The sequence below is a fragment of the Maniola jurtina genome, chromosome 21, assembly GCF_905333055.1.
Source record: "Maniola jurtina chromosome 21, ilManJurt1.1, whole genome shotgun sequence".
Taxonomy (NCBI): Eukaryota; Metazoa; Arthropoda; class Insecta; order Lepidoptera; family Nymphalidae; genus Maniola; species Maniola jurtina.
Genome location: NC_060049.1, coordinates 3,591,329 through 3,611,434, shown reverse-complemented (window position 1 = coordinate 3,611,434; position 20,106 = coordinate 3,591,329). Strand labels below are relative to the sequence as shown.

Sequence of the window (20,106 nt, the reverse complement as noted above, 5' to 3'; positions counted from 1 at the left end):
GGCTTCGTAGAGCGTTGTCACTGACATTTCTATGTGACGTTTTGTGGTCTCAACGACAGACAACGCTCTACAAATCCGCTACCTCTTTCTATATCTGGTCGATATACAATATTTCCTGTCGGGTACTAACTGTACTGTGTTACGCTGTGTCATAACTCGTCACTCAAATGACAGAAGGTGATCGCAGTCTTCAATCTATACTAATAAATAAAATTGGAGTGTCAGTCTGTAATTTCGAAATAACTACCTCATATTAATCTCATATGGTTATTTGAACGATACCATAACTGAATCACACGTTTTTAAAACACGTTTTTTTTTTGCGTCATTTCTTTTTTAATCGATAGAGGAACTTTGCGACATTGTTTCATAAAAAATTTGGAGTCCAACTCCTCAATCCTGATGCTGCAGGGGATCTGACCAATCCACGCGGGCGAAGCTGCGGGCATCAGCTAGTTTTTAATAAGACTGTCTGTCACATCACATCACAGTCAGGAATGCTTGGGGATGCGTGTACGATTTACTACGGGGAATTCAGTATTTGTCTGCAGAACGATCGTCTTCGCAGTCAACGTCCCTGTTTGACCTGTTCAGGAGCGCGGAACGCTACAGGCTCGCGACCATAGTGGATACCCAGCTTAATACCATCGTCCTAGCATGCTCCCGGTTATAGTTACTGCTTAGGGGCCATTAGTTGCTTATCAGGCGTTTAACGGTATTGTATAATGCGTACATTTTGAGAAATTATTCGCCATTTTCAGGGTTCCGTACCGTGAAAGGAAAAACGGAACCCTTATAGGATCACTTTATAATCTGTCTGTCTGTCGTGTCTGTCAAGAAAACCTTCCCGTTGACCTAGAGTCATGTTTGGCAGGTAGGTAGGTCTTATAGCACAAGTAAAGAAAAAATCCGAAAATCGTGAACCTGTGGTAACATAACAAAAAAAAAAATTAAAATGTGTTTACGAAAAAATTTATTTACTAAATCACATATAATAGACGGCAATCCAAAATGGCCTATATTGGTGGTCTACTTTAATCGGTAACGTTATTTTAACTGCCTGATATGCAATAGGCCCTCAAATACCTAATTAATGGATAATCATTATTTATTTTACTAACCCCCGACCCAAAAAGAGGGGTGTTATAAGTTTGAAGTGTGTATCTGTGTATCTATCTGTGGCATGGTAGCTCCTAAACTAATGAACCGATTTTAATTTACTTTTTTTTTGTTTGAAAGGTGGCTTGATCGAGAGTGTTCTTAGATATAATTCAAGAAAATCGGTTCAGCCGTTTTAAAGTTATCAGCTCTTTTCTAGTTACTTGTAACCTTCACTTGTCGGGGGTGTTATAAATTTTTAATTTACACTTGTTGATGTTGCTCGTATTTTTATTTGATGAAGGAATCTTTTTTATAAGATTTTTGTTGTATTGATGAGTGTTCCCTATTTATCCTTTAGGATGCAAAATTTATTACAGCTGTTGATTTCGATTATCGTGAGATTATTACCTAGGCACATTGTAATTTGCAGTTTCCGATAAAATCTCAATACTAGCAATAATGGTTATAATTGCAGTTGTATGCTTATTGCATATATGTATACTTGCATATCGTATTACTATTATACTAGTTATATCTATGTATGTGTAGTGTTGCACTTTTCTATAAATGAATTACAACTACGCAGTTGTGGCGATTGTATCGCTATTCTAGTTAAATCGATAATTTAAAATGTATAGCAAACTTAAAACTAGCAGCGAATGTGGATTTTACGAATTTTGGAGGACTCCCTATCTTATAATTACTAGAAAATAATTTATTTTAGGGTTAGGCATCATCCCAATTCTGCGTTGATGTGATGAGATTTTAAGCATTAAGTACGACTTACGATGTGATTCGATGTTATCAACAAACATTCAATAGGTAATTTAAAGAGATATAAGTATATATTTAAAAGGTTATGGGACTAATATTGGTGCACGTTCTATTTTCATGCGGGCGCGGTGATTCTGTGCCGATGTCGTGGACGCGATCTGATGCGTTGCGAATCGATGCGATGCGATGCAACACGATGTGATTCGATGCGATGCAGGCTCCGGCTGCGGTGGCGATGGCGACTACCAGCTGGTGCAGCACGAGGTGCTCTACTCCTCGTCGAATAGGTGAGATAAAATGGTTGCACATTATTATAAAAACAAGCGCAGTGAGCGTAAGATTTTTTTGGAAATGTTTCAGATTCAATGCTTATAAAAAAAACCACATGTAAATAAACACTAAATGCTAAATAGAAACTACTAATAGAAATGCTATTTAATAACTACTAAGAAATAGTTTATTTTTGACAGGCAGCATCCACATTTTTTTTTATTGTGTTCTTTTTTTTGAGATCTTTTAATCACTATGCGATTATGCCAGATCCATAAGAGCCTTAATTAGGCTCTAGAGAAGCTTCTTAACGGATCTTAGAATTAATGGGGGACCTAAATGGCAAAAAATGAAACAAACCTGAAATAAACAAATGAAAGCGATGAAATATCCATTCGTTAGGTAGCGCAAATTGTTGCCCAGGAATAAAAAAAAGTAACTGTTTTTCAATTTAAATTTCCTAAAGAATATGTTTTTATTTTTTCGATGCCTGGGTACCAACTACCACCTATATTGAGTGAGCGGAACAGTGTATAGCTTCGCTTTTGGACCTTGTCACCGGCTCTGAAGTTGACTGTATGTTGAACTGGTTGGTTCCAGGTACGAGGTGCTGGAGTTCCTCGGGCGCGGCACGTTTGGGCAGGTGGTGAAGTGCTGGAAGAAGGGCACCAACGAGATCGTCGCCATCAAGATTCTCAAGAACCACCCCAGCTATGCTCGCCAGGGGCAGATTGAGGTGAACTAGTTTTATAAATCTTTTCTATTTTATATGCACAGCCTTCCTTTCTTTCCATTTCTGTTGGTTTTCAACCGCCCGTTGTGCCAGATCTCTTTTTCTACGCACATGCAAACTGTGGAACCAACTCCCTTCGGCGGCGTTCCTAATAGATGGGGTTATTCAAGGTGCAGACTAAAAAATTCCTGAAAGGCCGGCAACGGATTGGCGGTTCCTCTGGTGCTGCAAATGTTTATGGGCGGCGGTAATCACTTTACATCAGGTGACCCGTTTGCTCGCTATTTGTATTTAAAAAAATAGTTTAACAAGATAGCTTAGTTCGTTTTTGTTGCGTTGACTGGTACGAGAATCGTACTTATATCGTAATATCGTATATTAATCCAGTCTGTGCGCTCCCATAGTAATTCGAAGATTGGGATTATTCGTTCGTGTTCGTGCGTGTTCGCAGTTTCGCACGAGCAAATTCGTACCATTCGTATTCATCCAAATGCGATTAGCCTAAGGGTTTCGTTTTTTTGCATTCGGATTTACGGAATCCTAATAAGTATACTCAAGAGCCCTGAAAAACAAATATCAGTAATATTCATCCATATCCATACTTAATATTATAAATGCGAAAGTGTGTCTGTCTGTCTGTCTGCTACCTTTTCACGGCCCAACAGTTCAACTGATTCTGACGAAATTTTGTACACGGTTAGCTTATATCCCGGGGACGGACATAGGCTACTTTTTATCTTGGAAAATTAAAGAGTTCCCACGGGATTCCCAAAAACCCATCCGCTTAAGCGATTTGTATGAAATATGGTACCGATGTAGCTTGCGTCCCTGTACCTATAAGACATAGGCAACTTTTTATCCCGGAAAATCAAACAGTTCCCACGGGACGTTTAAAAACCTAAATCGACGCGGACGAAGTCGCGGGCATCCTCTAGTATCTTATAAAAAAAACCTAATAAAGTGGTATATTTCGTATCCAACAATTTTGTTTTGGTGAACTATCTTTTATTCTCCTTACCTAAGAAGGTTAATAAGTGTCCCACTGGTATATTATTCAAATAAATTTCATAACCGGGACAGACTAACGTAATGGCCGTGCGGATAATGTACACTACAAGACAACTACGGGGAAATAATGAGAGTACAAAATAATGTAGCGTATATTATTAACAGGCCCGCCCACGCTCACGTTCTTCCAGGAGCTCGTTAGTTATGTTCTATTACGCCATACTATTCTTGCAGTATGTAATTTGTTGTTGTGCTTTCTAATTGATTTATATTTATCTGTAGAGGCAGAGAAAAATACTTTTTTGTGCGTAGGTAAACATGCTTATGCCTAATTTTGACAGGGGCTACAACATAATAATATGTGTTTTATAACTTTTTAACCCCCGACCCAAAAAGAGGGGTGTTATAAGTTTGACGTGTGTATCTGTGTATCTGTCTGTGGCATCGCAGCTCCTAAACTAATGAACCGATTTTAATTTAGTTTTTTTGTTTGATAGGTGGCTTGATCGAGAGTGTTCTTAGCTATAATCGAAGAAAATCGGTTCAGCCGTTTGAAAGTTATCAGCTCTTTTCTAGATTTCTTATAGAGTTTTTTGTGTTGGAGGTTTTTAAATCTTGCGTTATTAATTACTTATGACTGAGATGCTCTAGCGTTGTACATCCGCGATCATTTTTTTTTTGACATTTTCATGTCCTTTTCGTCCTTTAGTATTTGTCTCAGAATGGACCTATTTACATAAATTATTTTTTATAATAATGTATGAAACGTATAAACTTAACTTTTAGCTAGTTTATTTACCAACGCACGCGTCATACGAATTTGTAATACAATATTTTCGATTCTACGCTTCTTGTTCCCAAAAAGAGTAATCGTTGTTTGCCATTTCATGAATTCCTGGCCGAGTCTCGGCGTGTTATTTTTCAAAATCTGTGTCTTTATTTTTCGTTTATAAGTCTTTTTACATCGCTCGTTGTTTTTGGCAGTGGTCCAGTTGAAAGCATCGACAGACACCAGAACCTACCGACTTATGTAAACTTTGAAAGTTGATTTTCATTAAGTCGGTAGATCCGCTCGTTCATCTGTAGATTGGTAGTCAGCCTTATACACTTGTAGTCATGCCTATGTCAATTACAGGGACGCAAGCTACCTCGGTACCAAATTTCATACAAATCGGTTAAGCGGTTTTGGGAGTCCCGTGGGAACTCTTTGATTTTCCGGGATAAAAAGTAGCCTATGTCCGTCCCCGGGATATAAGCTAACCCTGTACCAAATTTCGTTAGAATCGGTTAAACTGTTGGGCCGTGAAAAGGTAGCAGACAGACAAACAGACACACTTTCGCATTTATATTATTATTAGTATGGATGGAATTCAACATGTCTCTTTAAGCTTGACAGTTTGTGTATTTGTCTATGGGTCAATTGAGCTCCAATTTCAGTGTCCATACCAACATTGCCCAGTTCTAAGTTCTAACTAGATAAGCGGCTTCGACAGACCCGTCGACGACCAGAAGATGACGCCGTGATGATAAAGCTTACACAAGTATGTGAATAAATCAGTTCCGGACTTGTTGGCTCGTCTGTAGATGGCTTAAAGCAAAATTGTTTGTGTTTACTGAGCGAAGCGCTCCCAACACAAAATATAAAGCCTTGAAGATAATATCGAACCCCGATATAATTGACAAACCTCTATAAATATGAGGCTTGAACACTTTAGGCTTATATCTACGCGATAAGAAACTCTATTTTCCTATACTGTTTTTTTTTTTTTTTTTGGAAGGAACTTGGTCTCCTTTGTTGTCATAAAATAAATATTGCGTCTCCTATATTCGATACAATATCTTAGCCAAGTCGATAACATTGTACATAGTTACTTGATATTTAATTCTGTTAAGTTTATTTTTAGCGTAATACGCGTCTTCTAAGATTAGTTGTTATTTTTACTAACCCCCGACCCAAAAGAGGGGTGTTATAAGTTTGACGTGTGTATCTGTCTGTGGCATCGTAGCTCCTAAACTAATGAACTGATTTTAATTTTGTTTATTTTTGTTTGAAAGGTGGGTTGATCGAGAGTGTTCTTAGCTATAATCCAAGAAAATCGGCACAGCCGTTTGAAAGTTATCAGCTCTTTTCTAGTTACTGTAATCTTCACTTGTCGGGGGTGTTATAAATTTTTAATTTACACTTGTTCTGTTGAGTTTATTTTTAGTGTAATACGCGTCTTCTAAGATTAGCGTTATTTTTATTGTTCAGCAACTAATAATAATTAAGCGTGGGATGACAGGCTAGACTTTCTTAGATTGTGAATTCTATTTTTATTGTGCATCATATGGAAAATTTCTAACTTAGTGACGCGTTAAGCGAAAATGTGCCTGTCTGTCTGTTACCTGTTCAGTACTCAACCGCTGAATCGATTTTGATGAAATTTGGCACAAAGATAGCTGGCATCCTATCGAAACTTATGATACCCTTTATCTCGGAATTCTACACGAGTTCCCACAGGATTAAAAAAAAACTAAGACTCATTTTCACCATAGGCGGTGAAAGTTAAAGTTATTCAGGGGCACTTAATAATGTATATAGTATGTTACACTTTAAGACCTGAAACGCACATTGAGCGAAAAAACAGCTCACAACGTTACTTACATTGAGTGTAACGAGAGTGTTAAAAGAAAACCAGTCTAAATCCGCGCGTACAACACCACGCGTTAGATCTTTTGTTATCTGATCTATATGACAATTTTTTTTTCGTTTGTCTGCAGGTGTCCATCCTCTCCCGCTTGTCTCAAGAGTCGGCGGATGAGTTCAACTTCGTGCGCGCGTACGAGTGCTTCCAGCACCGCTCGCACACGTGCCTCGTGTTCGAGATGCTCGAGCAGAACCTGTACGACTTCCTCAAGCAGAACAAGTTCTCGCCGCTGCCGCTCAAGTACATCCGCCCCATACTGCAGCAGGTGCTCACCGCGCTGCTCAAATTGAAAGTAAGTCGTGTTGAACTCTTCACACTCGTAAAAGCTGTATATCTCCTTCTCACTCTTTCTCTCTACTACATCCGCCCCATACTGCACCAAGTGCTTACTGCACTGCTCAAATTGAAAGTAAGTCGTGTTGAACTCTTCGCACTCATAAAAGCTGTGTATCTCCTTCTCACTCTTTCTCTCTACTACATCCGCCCCATACTGCAGCAGGTGCTCACCGCGCTGCTCAAATTGAAAGTAAGTCGTGTTGAACTCTTCGCACTCATAAAAGTTGTGTTTCTTCTCACTCTTTCGCTCAAATACATCCGCCCCATACTGCAGTAGATGCTCACTGCGTTGCTTTTTAAAGTCAAATTAGACACGCTTAGACACTGAGTTAGCGAATCACCCCACTGGTTGGACGGCAGCACAAATCCGATGATTTTTGTTCTCCTTGTGTAAAAATAGTTTTGATGATTTGTTATGTTGTCGATTGCAGCAACTAGGGCTGATCCACGCGGACCTGAAGCCCGAGAACATAATGCTGGTGGAGCCGGCGCGGCAGCCCTACCGCGTCAAGGTCATCGACTTCGGCAGCGCCTCGCACGTCAGCAAGGCCGTCTGCAACACCTACCTGCAGAGCAGATACTATCGGTAAAGACTGCTTAGTTTTTGAGATAGGCCCCGTCACAACACTGACAACTTTGACATCTACAGGCATGTGTATCACTTCTCTAATTCGAATTTAAACATTTCCAGAGCGCCGGAGATTATCCTGGGTCTTGCCTTCTGCGAGGCCATCGACATGTGGTCGTTAGGCTGTGTGGTGGCTGAACTGTTCCTGGGCTGGCCGCTGTACCCGGGCTCATCCGAGTACGACCAGATCCGGTACATCTCGCAGACGCAGGGCCTGCCCACCGAGCATATGCTCAACAGGTATATCCTCATTATCATTGTATGATCATGGCAGCAAAGACGACATCAAACCAGTCGCAGGGAGCAGTAGGATTCAGGCGGCGCTAGACCGTGGCGTGTGGAAATCCCTATAAAAGACCTATGTTTATCGGTTGATGATGATGATAATGATGATAGCTACGTCTCATCATAAAACAAATGTGATACTCTAGAGTTTTAACTTAAAATCTCGCTCGTGGCATAGAGTTTTCAAAGTGTTGCCATACCACTCTATTCGTTTTTCCTTTCAAAGATATTATAAGGTTTATCCTCTGGTACTGCAAACTGAACCTCAATGATGTGTCGAATCTTTCCAGTAGATTCTTAAACGATTATGGAATTCCGTGGTCGGATACCTTAAAATTACAAATCCGCCACTTCCAACTTCACGGCCCAAAGATGGTGAAAAAATATGTGAGAAAAAAAATATTGGGGGCCTTTACATATTATTCACGGTACAAATATTTCATGCAGAAAGTTCTCCGTGGGCTTCGAATGTAATTAAACTATTTGACTGCGATTGCAGCGCATCAAAAACGGCCAAGTTCTTCTACCGCGACGTGGACAGCACGTACCCGTTCTGGCGCCTCAAGACTCCCGAGGAGCACGAGCTGGAGACCGGCATCAAGAGCAAGGAGGCGCGGAAGTACATCTTCAACTGCCTCGACGACATCGGACAAGTGAGTGCATGGCTTTACACACGCTGAAGTTACAGTAACACCACGCGCTGCCCAGCCAATGAGAAGCCGCGGTTGTTCACTAGTACAATACTTCTTTAGGCGCGTCTTGAGAGTATGACCATTACCCATGGTCGACTAGTCGCTCGGCGATTCATTCGACGGCGACCGTGAGATCTATAATAATTTACGAGAATATTTCAATTTCAATTTCAAAGCCTTTATTTACTCCTTATCTTATCTTAATTCTAATTATTTACATATTATTTTTTAAGTTATTTACATTTTATATCTAGTATTAATTTAATGTTAGTAAGTATTTCTCTATTAGTATTTTTGATTGCTATGGTGAGCGTATGAAGTGTGTGTGTGTGTTTGTATGTGTGTGTGTGTGTGTGTTTGTATGTGTGTGTGTTTGTATGTGTGTGTGTGTATCTGAATGTATACTTGTGTGTATGTGAATACGAGTGTTTGTTAGTAAGTTAGTAAAACTTAGTATATTTTATTTAATATTATATTCTTCTTTCTTAGATAAGGATCCCTCTTGGGTATAGGCCTCCTCCAGCTGGTGCCATTTTTTTCTGTCTTTGGCACTTTCAAGCCAATTTATTCCTGCTATTTGTACAATATCGTTCGACCAGCGCGCCTTCGGTCTACCAATTTTTCTTTTGCCTGCTGGACCTGGCCAAGTAGAGATTTTTCCTGTCCATCTTTCATCTGTAAATCTCGATACATGACCAGCCCACTTTCATTTCAGTTTTAAGGCATGTTTCAAGGCGTCTGTAAGTTTTGTCTTCTTTCGTATGTCTTCACTTCTCACTTTATGTATTTTTCGCAGATTAAGTATGCTCCTTTCCATCGCCCTTTGGCAAGTTACTATTTTTCTTTTGATGCTCTTTGTGTGGACCCATGTTTGGCTGGCGTAGGTGAGGCATGGTAGGATGCATGTATCTATGACTGCTCTTTTAAGATGTACTGGGTAAGCTCCTTTCATTATTTCTTTTTGTGCCCAGTACTTGTTCCAGCTTATGTTAATCCGTCTGTCTGTGTAGGCGCTAACTAAGTGTAAAATAAACAAACAATATATAAATATATTGAAGAACATATACATGAATAGCAAAAGCAAGGTGAAACTAGAATTACGAGAATATACTATATAATAATTTACGTGAATATACTATAAAATAATTTACGTTTAATATATATATATATATAATAATTTACGAGAATTATAGAAGTATAATGTCACACGACGACTTTCATATGAATTACAGATTCTAACGGTCGCTGTCGAGAAGAAATCCTTTTACTATTTTTAAGCATACTTATACACTCAATACTTTTGTAGATTTAAGCGCACACATACATTGTTTTTATATCAAGTGTATGTGTGCGCAAGTACTTTCGCTTATTCCAGTGCCTATACCAAATAGCCTGAGAAAAAACTTTGATCTTTTAGAAGTTGTTAAGGAAATCTCCTTTACCAAGCACACTTGTAGACTCCGTATTTTTGTAACTTATTAATAGTTCTGTTTTTTTTTTAGGTAAATGTACCAACGGATCTTGAAGGAGGCCAACTCTTGGCGGAAAAGGCAGACAGACGGGAATTCATTGACTTATTGAAGAGAATGCTTACTATGGACCAAGTAAGTGAAGTTTTTTCTTAAAAGAAGGAAGAAGGTTACCTATCATCACTTGACTGCATCATCACTTACCATCATGTGAGATTGCAGTTGACGGCTAACTTGTATCCAAATAAAAATCAAAAAAATTATTCCAGGAACGAAGGATAACCCCAGGAGAGGCGTTGAACCACGCGTTTGTCACACTCGCGCATCTGGTCGACTATGCACACTGCAACAATGTAAAGGCCTCCGTGCAAATGATGGAGGTAAGAAACAATTATTAAAATGTCTCCATAATAAACTGACATCGGAATATATGCATTTGCATGTTTACATATTTCAGTATTATATTGCATAGTTCACTATTGGAAAAGGTCCGTGGTAAATTAAACTATCTATAGTGCGTTGATAGATCAGTCAGTCAGTATATTTAGATAAATTAATTTGTGTGTATCATCTTTTTTGACAATCTTAGCAAGAAAAAGATGCGGATTATCTAAAATTAAAGAAAAAAAAACATCAGGATACACGTCATTTGTTGTTTGTAGGTGTGTCGTCGCAGCGGCAGCGGCGTCGGCGGCGTGGGCGGTGTGGGAGGCGTGGGTGGTGTGGGCGGCGTGGGCGTTGGCGGCGGCGAGTATGTGAGCGGCGTGGTCGCGCCCGCCGCGCCCTCCGCGCACCATCTCGCGTTGACGATAAACCAGCAGAGGCTGCGGGCCGCGCCTTATGATAACTTGGTATGTCGACTCGTAACACTAATATGCCATCCTCATACTTATTTTCAAAATTTTAACGGACAAAAATGGACTAGGTTTTCGATTCGCGTATTTTTCTGTCAAATACTACCTGCATCATGCATGTGTAAATTTGTATCTACAATTTTATACAAGTCACAGCAGTTGAAGCATAGTCAGTAGTCACAGTTCAAAACAGTTTAAAAAAGTTGTAAACCTAGGTAGGCTATGGAACATAGGTATACTTTCAAAATAAGAGTGAATAGACACCTAGGCAGGCGCGTTCCACCTTAGGCGGCCTCATCGCCTACTTTTTGGTGTGATTGCAGTCAAACCAATTATATAAATTACTTATTCATGAAAAGGCTGCCTTTGTTAGGTTTCCGGATTAAAAGTTCTGTGATTACGTATATCTCACTATATTGTGAAGTGATTAAAGGACAAACAAATACACTAGCATTTATAATATGGATAGTGATGGGTAGTGATTGTAAATCGTAACATTTTGCGTTTTGATCATTGTACATTTGCCGTTTTAAACCTTTATTTATTTATTTAAACAACTTTATTGTTAACAAAATTACAAAGAGTAAGAATACAGAATACATTTTAAAAACAAAGGGCGACCTTATCACTAAACCTTTTTAGGTTTTGATCATTTTGCGAAATCATACATTTTCCGTTTCAACTTTTTGCGACGCAACGTAGTTTAGTACTTGAGAACGCGATTCCTTTAACATGTCACCATTGTCAACAGTACCAGCTGTACAGCGGGGGCCGCGTGGCGGTGGGCGGCGCGCGGCAGTACGCAACGCGCGCCGCGGAGCCTTTTCCCCACCAGTTCGTCTCCTCCATCCTCTGCCAGCCCGCCTATCAGGTAAGCACATGCAGGCATCATACCGGAACGCTAAATCGCTAGGGTGGTAACCAACCACGGCCGTAGCCTTCCACGAGAATAATAAAATGAAAGTAGCAATATGCGAGCAAAGAGACTTCATATCAACGACCGCTGGACTTACGACCTCAAGAAGATAGCGGGAAGTGGGTGGATAAGGAAGGCGAAAGATCGTGTGTGGTGACGCGCTCTTGGGAAGGCCTATGTCCAGCTGTGGACGCAAACAGGCTGATTGATTGATTGATTGATTAGTATATGCACTGTGTATTGATATCAATTAATAGCGAGTAGCGACATTTTCCTGTATCTACTAGCAATATTCACCATTCTGTACAGCTCTTTCTAATAGAAATTCTTCATTTAACCACAGGTACAGCAATTAGCCGCTGCAGCAGCGGCAGCAGCAGCCGCTCATCACCAACACGGCGTGAGCGGCGTGGGCGTGGGCGGTGTGGGCGTAGGCGTGGGTGAAGTGGGCGAGTGGCGCGCGCCGCTCATAGTGGAACCCGCGCCGCTGCCAGAACCAGATGTGTGGGACTTTCACCCGCACACCCATCACCATCATCCACACAAAAGGTTAAAGTTGTAGAATGTTTGTGGTTGTAGAATTTGAAATACGTCTATACTTACCCACATAAAAAAAAATGCGTGAATGATAATATGCTCGTTGTCGACAGATCAACGAAGCAACAGACGAGCGCCGTGCCGCACTACCAGCCGCACCACCAGACGCATCAATACAGGTGCGTATCATCATAATGTTAGATGATAGTCGTGGATTTAGTTTTTAAAATCCCGTGAGAATTCTTTGATTTTCTAAGATAAAAATTAGCCTATGTCCGACTGCATAATAATATCTTGTCCAAAGTTAGAAGATATATAAGCTATAAATATTGAATAAGTTTGTGATTTCTGTATACGATTTGCAGCATGGCCAACAGCGGCGGCAAGAAGGAAGCGACGCAACTGTCGCCCGTCAAGAAACGCGTCAAGGAGGGCACGCCGCCCTCGCGGCACCGCCACCACGACCACACGTCAGTACACTTATCCCTTACTGCATGCTGAAAATCTCATGGATAACTTTTCGATCTTCTGGGACAAAAAGTAGCCTATATCCTTCCCCGGGCTACAAGCGTAATGTACCAAATTTCATTACAATCGGTTAAACAGATGGGCTGTCAAAAGCTAGCACGCAGATTTTCGCATTTATAATATTGTATACCTTGTTGCCAAGTCACAAGTTACTCTGGCGTAAAGCTTGATGGTCGTCCACACGCAACTGTTACTTCTAATATTAGGCTTGCTAATAATTTCTATACTTCTTCTTGAAGTGCGCGTCTCCTACCGGAGATTGGCAACTACTGCTGCGCGGAAAAGAGATCGGGTACTCTTCCCGTATCATTGGCGTGAATTCTTGAGCCACGATGTTCTTCTTCGGCCAGGTGGCCCTCTGCCGGCTATTTTCCCCTGAATAATGAAGTGAAGGTCATATTTGCTATTTTTTGAACTGAAAGAGGTCATATTTGTTATTTCTGACGTGGCTGAAGTACTCCAACTACCACACTTTTCACAATTTCTATACAGGGTGATATAATGTTTATACAGGGTCCGCAACAACGTGCCAGCGCCGGTGGCGCCCGCGGGCGCGTGGGAGGCGGGCTGCGCTGCGCACACCATCACCATCCGCGACACGCCCTCGCCCGCCGTCTCCGTCATCACCATCTCCGACTCCGACGACGACGCGGAGCCCCGCCCCAACAGAGGTCAACGTCCATCCTTTATTACAACACAAAAAAATCACTAACCCTGTCATCACCACCATACATTCACACACCCACGCACACCACATACAGATACACACATGCGCGCGCATCTACCCACGTAAACAGGTGCGCATCTACACACACTGTATATATTCACAGCACAGCCACATACAATGCGTAACACACCCTGGATCGCCATCTCCGTCACAATTAACTCCACCTCCCGCACCACAACATCAACCTTAAATCTGACCAAAAATCATTTTGTTACACAGGTAGCGGCGAGTGCGTCCCGTCTGGCCACATGACGAGCGCCAGTAGCGTGGTCACCAACAACCCCGCGGCGGCGAGCACCGCGGGCGTGACGGTCAGCAGCAACGGCGGCGTCATCTGCAGCGCGCGCACGCCGCGCGACGAGCGCCACGTCAAGCACGAGCCGCACCACCAGCCCTGCCACCACCACCACGCGGTGAGTGCTCACTGTACTACCAGTTCAGCCGTTTCTGCTGCTCCAACTGATTGAAGGTCTTCTCAGTCGAATTTAAGTACAGCATTCCATCAAAATTTGTTGTGCTGGAATCATTTGAAGCATGAGAACACGTTCAAGTTTTTTAAATGGGCTAGAAAATTCATCTGCTCGATCTTCTGCTATGGATGTCAGTGGCTCGCTTGGTTCGCCATCTCTCCTTGCTCCACACGGCTCCTTCACAAGCCACAGTGTCCACACTTTCTTTTTTTTCCCGGATAGAACTAGTCGTACTATCGAGTTTTACTGTTTTGTATAGATGCGTTTTGCGTATGCGATTTGTGTGACAAACCACCTAAAGCTAAAAGTAGCATTCGGATCTTGGCAGTTGCGGCAGCTGTCACCCGGTGGCTGGGTTAGTCTGTGTGGTGAGGGTGTAATCGTGGTCAGAGGAAAATCCGAATGCTTACTCGATTGCTCGTGAACACGTACTCATATTGTCACTCCATTCCGCAGCAGCAACAGCCAGCGCCACAGCAGCCGGCGCCGCAACAGCCGCCACCACAGCCGCAGCAGCACCAGCAACAGCACGCGACACGGCCGGCGCCCGCGCCCGCGCAAGCCACGCCGCAGAGCCAGAAGAAGAGGCTGCTGGCGCTCGCGCAGCAGGAGGCGCAGGCCAAGCTCGAGCACCACGACCACGCCGCCGCCGCGCACTATAATGTGAGTTGACGACAAAAATACATTTAAACAAACTGTTCTTTCATATTATTCATATAACTGTAGCGGGCCCTGGCGTCACCAGTTTCGCTGACGTGGCTTTTTTAGAAGGGCAACCAGAGGAGATACTAAAGTTCATCGAATTCAACTTCACCACGAATCAACCAAAAGAAATTCATAATTATTACGTCAAGTTGCTTTACAGCTCTGGGTTATAGCCGTTTCGAGTCTTGCTGTCAGCAGCTACTACAGACGTAATAATTAATTTCCATCTCAAGCAATTCAAATTCAATTTGTGTTTTGTAATTAGTAACATCAGCTTTTCTTTGTTCAGGCGTCGTAGTATTAAAAGCGGAGCAATCTTTTACTTCAGTAGCACTGAGTGGTGTGTTTGTTACAGAGCGGTTCGACGGTGCGCCAGACCAACGACTACCAGTGCAATCAGTACGTGCCGACGCAGCACAACAAGAGGGATAGTGTAAGCTGATTTTTTTTGTTATTAAAGTTCCGTGCCCAAAGGGTGCCAATGGGACTATCACTAAGGTTAAAATCTATTAAAACGAGACAGATTTATGCCATAAAAACCTAAAAGAACTGAGGTTATTTTTCGGTATGTTATTGATATAATAATATTTGCTGCTGTATTATTTTCCATGTTGACTAAACAACAGAGTAATTACACATAATATAATAATAAAAATAAAAAAATGTTTTTGACTTTCAGAGCGGCGGCTGTCGTGAGTACCTGCCGGTGAGCGCGGCCGTGAGCGGTGTGAGCGTGAGCGGCGTCAGTGGCATGGGCGTGAGCGTGAACGTGGGCCCGCCCGCTGCGCACAAGCACGCGCACGCCTGGCACCCGCACGCGCACCCGCACGCGCATCCACATTATAAGTGAGTAAATCACCATTACAATCGCAGAAGAACAAAAGCAACCGACATAGCTCAAAGGATTAGCAAGCTGAAGTGGCAATGGGCAGGTCATGTCTGCCGTAGACCTGACGGCCGATGGGGTCGACGTGTTCTGGAGTGAAGACCGCGTACCGGTAAGCGCAGTGTGGGACGACCTCCTACCCGCTGGACTGATGACCAGAATAAGGTGGCGGGGAGCGGATGGATGCGAAAGGCGGAGGACCGTGTTTAGTGGCGCGCTCTTGGAAAGGCTTATGTCGACGCATACAGGCTGATGGGATGGAATGGAATCTCCATTATAATGCAGTTCTTTATAACAACACTGTCAGTTAGCAGTCTATCGGTCAGTTGTGGACAGCTGCTCATGCATTATCAATAAGTATATACATAAAATCGGAAACCATTAACATTAGTTTAGTTTTCACACCTATTCGCATTCCGAGTACTGTTAACATTAGCATGTCGGTGACGCGACCTTGAAGTTTTTAGTTTTTACCCATCCCAAAATCGCCTAAAGAAGTTTTCGCTTCAAATTTTTGGTCTGAAATACAAACATTTAGAAAAAATACTGAACAAGCACCAATTTATCATACGATAAGTTTCTACTTTGACATAAGGTAATTTCGTCATTTTCAGGAGTACGAGTGGCGTGACGGGCGTGGGTGGTGTGGGCGCCGTGACGAGTGGCGTGAGTGGCGTGGCGGGCGTGTCGGGCGGTGGCGTGCTGTCGCCGGGTGGCGTGTCGCCGGGGTACCTGCCCGCGCCGCTATACGTGCCCACTTATCATTACCACACGTAAGCATTACAGCCTAACGCTTTGCTTATGAAAATAACAGTTTGGTGGCCATTTTAGTTACGGAAACTCTCAAGTCGCGCCTGAAGAAGTTTTACTACAGAAAATTTCGAGCTCACTACGCTTGAATTAAAAAACTGGCACACTTGATTGACAGTAGAAGAAAGTACTCATTTATGATAGACTAGCTTATGCCCGGAACTTCGTCCGCGTGGACTATACAAATTTCAAACAATTTTTTTTACCCTCTTTATGTTGATATTTTAGAAATCCTGTCTTAGCGGGTGTCTACGTTATGATAGCTATCTGCATACCGAATTTCAGTCCGATCTGTCTATTAGATCTTAGTATGTATTTATTTTGCAATACAATACAATTATTTATTTGCTATAAATGCAGGTTCACAAAGGTTAATTAGTTTGAGCTGTGTGTTGATAGACCAGTCAGCCAGTCACTCAGTCACCCACTCTTCTTTTCCTTTGATGTGTTTAGATTGTGATTACATCTTATTAAAATTTAATCGCGTACTGTGCAGGTACAAGTTCAACGGTTTTTTTAACTTTTTTCTCTTTTTAATATTTATACTAAATATACGTTCAACGCTTCCAGCGGCGGCGTGGGCGGTGTGGGCGCCCCGCCCCCGGCGCATCACGGCAGCGGCGCGAGGTTGCCTGGCTACCTACAGCCCTACTCGCCCACATACCTCGTCCCACAGCATCACCAGCAGCTGTGGTACACGGACTGAGCTCGCCACGCGCCGCCAGCGGACAGACAGGCCGATGTGCCAGTGCCAGCTATGCCAGTAGGAAGATCCTTGGCCGATATGCCATTGCCAGGTGCAGACATGCCAGTTCCGAGATCATTGGCTGATGTGCCAGTACAAAGATCAATGGAAGATATGCCACTTAAAAGAACATGGGCAGATATGTCCATACAAAGATTGTTGGTTGATATGCCAGTGCGAAGCTCATTGGTCAATGTGCCAGTAGAAAGAAGATTACCTGATATGCCAGCACGAAGATTATTGGTCAATGAAAGAATATTGGCTGATATGCCAGCAGAAAGAACTCTGGCCGATATGCCAATACGAAGATCATTGGCCGATGAAAGAATGTCTGATATGTCATTACCGCAACGTGGATCTTTGGCCGACATGTCGTATCCACAACAGCCAATGTCTTTACAACCACGAAGAGCGCTGGCTGATATATCTTTACCACCTCAAGGATTTCCCGATATGTCGATACAAAGTGAAACATTGGCCGATATATCATTTCCAACACGAGCTACATTGGGCGATCTCTCTTTACCACCTCGCGAATTAATGCCAAATACACTACCGACGCGAAGCACTTTGGCCGATATTTCACTACAGCGAGGCACCTTGGCCGATATATTATCGCAACAAGGTACATTGGCCGACATGTCACAAAGACCAATGGCAACATGGAATGATATGTCATTACCACCCATACGGAGCTGGATGGACATGTCATTGCTGCCTACTGGAATATAGTAAAGCAAGATAATACAATATTATGATCTCAATAGCTTGTTAACTAACAATATACATATCACATATTCGATTTGAACAAGATATGACGTATGAAGTCACATCTGTCTGCTGGTGGTGACTACGATATCGATACGAGTGCTTTTAACTAACGAGAAAGAAGAAACGATTTTGAAGGGTGAAAAAATTCAAGATTCAATTTGGGATGTGAAAGTGCATCGTTATATTCGTTTTGGAAGTGAAATATAGATGTTTGTAGATTTTAAGAGAGCACAGGATTTAATGTAACGCACACACTCGCTGTCTTTATAGACACAACCGGGCCAGAGTGTATGGTTGGATATGTCGACACGGTTCCGTCTGTAAGGACGGCGGAGTGATCTATCAAGGAATTTCGAAAATCGACCGTTTTCTATTCACACTGCAATTTTTAATTCAAAACTGTGACTAGTGTGTTTTGCGCGCGTGTTTTATATATACAGTTCCTTGTGGGCGGTGCCTGTCTGTGTGTCGGGTCTTTGTTGTGTTTAAATTAAGGTGGAGACAGATTGGTGTGACTTACTGAACATATGCGACGTATTGTGATATTTTGACACGTGATTTTTTATGAAAACATGCATTAGAAATTTAATTATTATTGTAACACAATCCAACGCGTCCCACTCTACGGGAAGGTTGAGATGTTTGTCCGTATTTATCTCAATATTCAAAGCTAAATATTCATAAAATATTTCATGTAATTGTATAGTAAAGACATGAATTTTTTTATGAATATTTTGCTCCACATTCCCATCTTGGACATTGGAACTTGACGTCGCGTGAGATGTGGGATTGCCTTGCAAACGATGAGTTCGTTTCTAATCAATATGTTTTCATATAAAATCAAGGATCCAGACGTCACAATGCGTTGTATACGTTGCATATGTCAGCTCAATATGTCTTCACCTTAAATGTTTATAGTTAAAAAAAATATTTCTGTACAAATTAGGAGGGTGAATTTAGTTTTCACGAGCACGCGACCTGCGATTTTTTTTTTAATTCGTGTGAGAATTTCAGAGTGGTTTTTATCTTAAATTAATTAATTAAATAATTAATCGTCTATATATATTTCGTGTAGCGAACGAAAATGCTCGCATACTAATTTGTATAATAGGATTAATTAATTATAATTATTAATCATGCATTATACATAATTATATTTTTTTCAATTAATTAACAATAAAACCACGTGTTTATTTCTTTGTATACGTTGAGTATGCGGTAGAATTAATAAATAATAAAATATAAGAACGAAAGGTTTATATGAACTTGTATAGATATTGATTGTAAATTAATTTTTAAGATTATGATTTTGCTGAGGAAGCCAAGTGTAGGGGTTGCATTTACTAATATTTTATTCGTAGACTAGAGTTTCTACCAAATCATTAAAATGGGGAGTTTTTTTTAATATAAGGGTCAGTGCAGACCGAATTGTAAACTTATCTCGCATATCGAGCACGATAAATTAATAGGGTCCTTATTCAGTTCCAATAGAGTTGTAAATATAATGAAAGATAAAATTCGCTCTTTTCGCCGTTTTCTTGTCTAAGGGTTCGTGTTTTTTCCACCAATCAGATTACTGAGAAATGACGCGATATCACGTGATTGGCGTATCACGACGTTACGATAACCTGATTGGTTCATCAACGCGTCTCAGTGGGAATGCATTCTAATTACAATGAATTAAGGCTGAGATTTATAGAGCGTACTTTGACTTAGTCCTAGCTTAGATTTAAGACACTGTTGAAACGAGACAGCGTTAAATCACTGGCATAAATCTGTCTCGTTTTAACTGAAACTAAAGTCTGAGTAAAGTCAAAGTACGCGCTATAGATCTGAGACTTAGAGAACGCATTCGCCATATTTGCTCAATGTGTCAATTGTCATCACAAAACACAGCTTAAGCACTAAAATTCATATAGCAATAAAAGTCATAACTTTTGACATGATGGTTGACACACAGAGCAAATATAGTGAGTGCCTTCTCATAATGTAATTCACTATATATTTTATCTTTCCTATCCTTTCTATTAATTGAATTCTGTAAAGGTGATATTTAGCTATCTGTAGGAAAAACGTTCGAGCATGCGAGCGAAGTGAGCGCTCGGTTTTCACCGCCGCTATTACGACGCGTTTTAAGTCGAATTATTTACTGACACGTTTCACGTCGAATGTAC

At 41.6% G+C, this 20,106-nt stretch overlaps 2 protein-coding genes across 4 annotated transcripts in view; both read left to right on the top strand.

Annotated features, from left to right (window-relative positions):
- Positions 1-19,998, top strand: part of LOC123876180 (homeodomain-interacting protein kinase 2) — a 145,841-nt gene extending 125,843 nt beyond the window's left edge. For 2 of the 3 annotated variants that reach the window (XM_045922349.1, XM_045922347.1), the window contains exons 5-24: positions 2,093-2,162; positions 2,746-2,881; positions 6,647-6,865; positions 7,341-7,495; positions 7,601-7,777; positions 8,322-8,475; positions 10,017-10,118; positions 10,253-10,363; positions 10,646-10,834; positions 11,589-11,708; positions 12,097-12,302; positions 12,404-12,469; positions 12,656-12,760; positions 13,332-13,489; positions 13,765-13,958; positions 14,472-14,678; positions 15,076-15,153; positions 15,400-15,566; positions 16,221-16,379; positions 16,987-19,998. In XM_045922349.1, coding sequence (XP_045778305.1) covers positions 2,093-2,162; positions 2,746-2,881; positions 6,647-6,865; positions 7,341-7,495; positions 7,601-7,777; positions 8,322-8,475; positions 10,017-10,118; positions 10,253-10,363; positions 10,646-10,834; positions 11,589-11,708; positions 12,097-12,302; positions 12,404-12,469; positions 12,656-12,760; positions 13,332-13,489; positions 13,765-13,958; positions 14,472-14,678; positions 15,076-15,153; positions 15,400-15,566; positions 16,221-16,379; positions 16,987-17,122 — 2,909 coding nt within the window. In that variant the 3' untranslated portion in view covers positions 17,123-19,998. The remainder of the gene's footprint in view (positions 1-2,092; positions 2,163-2,745; positions 2,882-6,646; positions 6,866-7,340; positions 7,496-7,600; positions 7,778-8,321; positions 8,476-10,016; positions 10,119-10,252; positions 10,364-10,645; positions 10,835-11,588; positions 11,709-12,096; positions 12,303-12,403; positions 12,470-12,655; positions 12,761-13,331; positions 13,490-13,764; positions 13,959-14,471; positions 14,679-15,075; positions 15,154-15,399; positions 15,567-16,220; positions 16,380-16,986) is intronic. The other variant, XM_045922348.1, reaches the window with a different exon arrangement.
- LOC123876191 lies at positions 17,174-19,998 on the top strand. The gene is made up of 2 exons (XM_045922371.1): positions 17,174-17,651; positions 17,748-19,998. Exons 1-2 carry the CDS (start codon positions 17,174-17,176, stop codon positions 17,891-17,893), a joined length of 624 nt encoding a protein of 207 aa, XP_045778327.1. The 3' UTR covers positions 17,894-19,998.
- Positions 19,999-20,106: the final 108 nt, after the last annotated feature.